Source organism: Pterocles gutturalis, unplaced genomic scaffold, assembly GCF_000699245.1.
Source record: "Pterocles gutturalis isolate BGI_N339 unplaced genomic scaffold, ASM69924v1 scaffold33406, whole genome shotgun sequence".
In the NCBI taxonomy this organism is placed as follows: Eukaryota; Metazoa; Chordata; class Aves; order Pterocliformes; family Pteroclidae; genus Pterocles; species Pterocles gutturalis.
In genome coordinates this window covers 914-3,352 of record NW_010104084.1, presented here as the reverse complement: position 1 = coordinate 3,352, position 2,439 = coordinate 914, and the positions used below count along the sequence as shown (strand labels likewise).

The 2,439-nt window shown below is 62.8% G+C and overlaps 1 protein-coding gene across 1 annotated transcript in view; it reads left to right on the top strand.

Annotated features, from left to right (window-relative positions):
* Nucleotides 1–854: 854 nt before the first annotated feature.
* The window catches only part of LOC104471571 (transmembrane protein 120A-like), a gene marked incomplete at both ends in the record, with an annotated part of 2,495 nt that continues 910 nt past the window's right edge, over nt 855–2,439 (top strand). The window contains 3 exons of the mRNA XM_010086950.1: nt 855–973; nt 1,482–1,598; nt 2,106–2,165. Coding sequence (XP_010085252.1) covers nt 855–973; nt 1,482–1,598; nt 2,106–2,165 — 296 coding nt within the window. The remainder of the gene's footprint in view (nt 974–1,481; nt 1,599–2,105; nt 2,166–2,439) is intronic.

Here is a 2,439-nt window from a genome sequence, read left to right as displayed (position 1 = left end):
TACGAAAACTAAAATGTGTGTGTGTCAACGTCTAGTCCAAGGGTTGTTACAAGCAGCATTTAATTCCCTGGGGTTCAGGCTGCCCGTGGTCGAGGTGAGGCTGTTTTCCAGCTGACCTGCACAAGAAGGAGCATTGATCCAGCATGCTCTCTCTTTTCCTTTCTAAATATAGCAGAAGAATGGCATCTAGCCTTACCCAGGTGCGGTTGGGTTACGGCCGCAGCAGGAGCCGGGCAGTTGGCTGCAGCCCTGCTCCAAGTCCGTCCTCTTTGTCTGGGCTCCTTCCAGTGTCCTGGGGGTGCTTGGGACAGAGCCCCGGAGCCACGCGTGGGGCTGCAGCCGGCACATCACAAACCCCAGGCAGAGGGAGGCTCTGTTCCCATCCCAGCAGTCAAAGCCACCGCTCCCAGGTGGCTGTGGCCCTTTTTTCCCCTGAGTCTTTCCTGTCCCCTGTGCCACAGCCAATGGTTTCCCAACCCCAGGAACACCCCCGGAGCGGGACCACACTGCTGGCTGGACTTCCACAGCTGGAGGGGGACCAGACACAAGCCACGTGCGAGGGCAGGAGCCAGCTGTGCCTGCAGCCATAGCTCACTCCTCCCTAATGTCCCTGGGGTGGAGGATGGGTGTCCCCAGGGGCTGCTCCTGTCCCCATGGCAGCAGGGAGGGCTGCAGGCTGTCCCCAGACACGCCTGGCCGCCTGCCTGCAGTTTCTACCCACCTCTCATCTTACCCAGCTGCTGTGCAGGTGAAGTTAAAGACGGTTTTTAGGAGATGCATCAGCAGATGTCCCAAGGACAGGGAGGGGAGGGCTGGGCAGGCAGCTGTGATGCGTGTCTGTCTCTCCTTCCCAGGATAATCACAAGCTGTACAAGCAGAAACTCGAGGAGCTGACCAAGCTCCAGGATGGGATCTCCAGCTCCATCACACGGCAGAAGAAGCGGCTGAAGGAGCTGTCGTTGTCCCTCAAGAAGTGAGTGGGTGTCACGCGATGGCGTGGGGCGGGAGGGCAGCAGGGACGGGGTTGTTGGAGCTCAGCTCCCGGCTCGGTCGCCAGCACAAACCTTACTGCAGCCTCGCTGACAGCCAAGCGCTGGGCAGGTCTGGACTCCCCCAGGCAGATCTTCCTCAGCATCCCTTTCCTCTGCCCTGCTTTGAGCCCTGTTGGCAGTTAAGAGCTCGCAGAGGCTTCACAGGTGCCTTGAATGGCCCCCTCCCCCACAAAGCTCTCCCCATCCTTCCCGGAGGGCGAGAAGACCCGTCTGGCCTCACCTCGCTCTCAGTCCCGCTTCCTTCTCTGGAGCAACATCCCAGCCGGACGCAGAGGAGCCCACCCTGCAGCTGGGAGTCGTGGACTTGCCTCCAGCTCATCTTCCCTGTCCTTGGGGTGCCCTTGTCCAAGACAGTCACATAGCGAGCGCCAGCACGGGCTGACTGTTACGGAGGCTACCCTGAGGCCAGCGCCTGTGTTTCCTCCCCAGATGCAAAACCCACGTGAGCCCCGAACAGGAGGAGTCCATCCGAGAGACCCAGAGCCTCATCAAAGAGAGGCAGAACGTTTTCTTCGAGATGGAGGCCTATCTGCCAAAGAAGAACGGGTAAGAGACGCCTGGTCTCTGGGTGAAACCTCCGCTCCTCCCTCCGCGTCCCTGCAGCCGTAACGCCGCGAGGCTCAGACCCGCTGTCACCCTGCTCCCAGCGGTGTCACAGCCGTGCTGCCCGCAGGACGCCTGGGCAGGAGCCAGGCTGAGCCTCCGCAGCGCTGCCTGGGTCCTGCTTTGCTCTACTGCCTGCTCCTGGCCTTCACCTGCCCTGGACCCCCCGCCGTGCCCGGTGAGGAGGGGGGAGCCCCGGCAAACACCCCGGTGCTGGCAGGAGGTGTGGTGTGTGCTCAGCCTCCCGTCCCCCTGCCCTTGGGAGGAGATGCCAGAGCACTTGTGCCGGTCACGCTGCCGGGCAGCTCTCAATGGAAAACAGCTGGGGGCTCGTTCCCAGCTCCGTGGCCTCCGCGGTGGCACGGGAGGGGACAGCTCTGCCGCGCCTCAGCGACAGCACTGCCAGCTCCCGGGCAGGCTCCCGTCCTAACGCCGCTGCTCTCTCCACAGGTTGTACCTGAGTCTGGTGCTCGGGAATGTGAACGTCACGCTGCTCAGCAAGCAGGCCAAGTACGGCCCCGCCGCGCTGCGCCCTGCGCTTTGGGATCCTGCCCTGGGACCCCACCTTGGGACCCCCTTGTCACCAGTGAACAACAGCTCCTCCAGCCCGAGCTGCGGCACGTGCAGACGTGGGGCTGGCCTGACCCACCCGGTGCAGATTACCCCCAGGGCTGTCCCCTGCCTCCCCTCCCAGAATCTGCCGAGTCCTCGACACCCCCCTGCGCTCCTGCTGCTGTGCTGGGACAGAGCACAAGCTCTGACAACCTGGAAATGGGATCCTCCA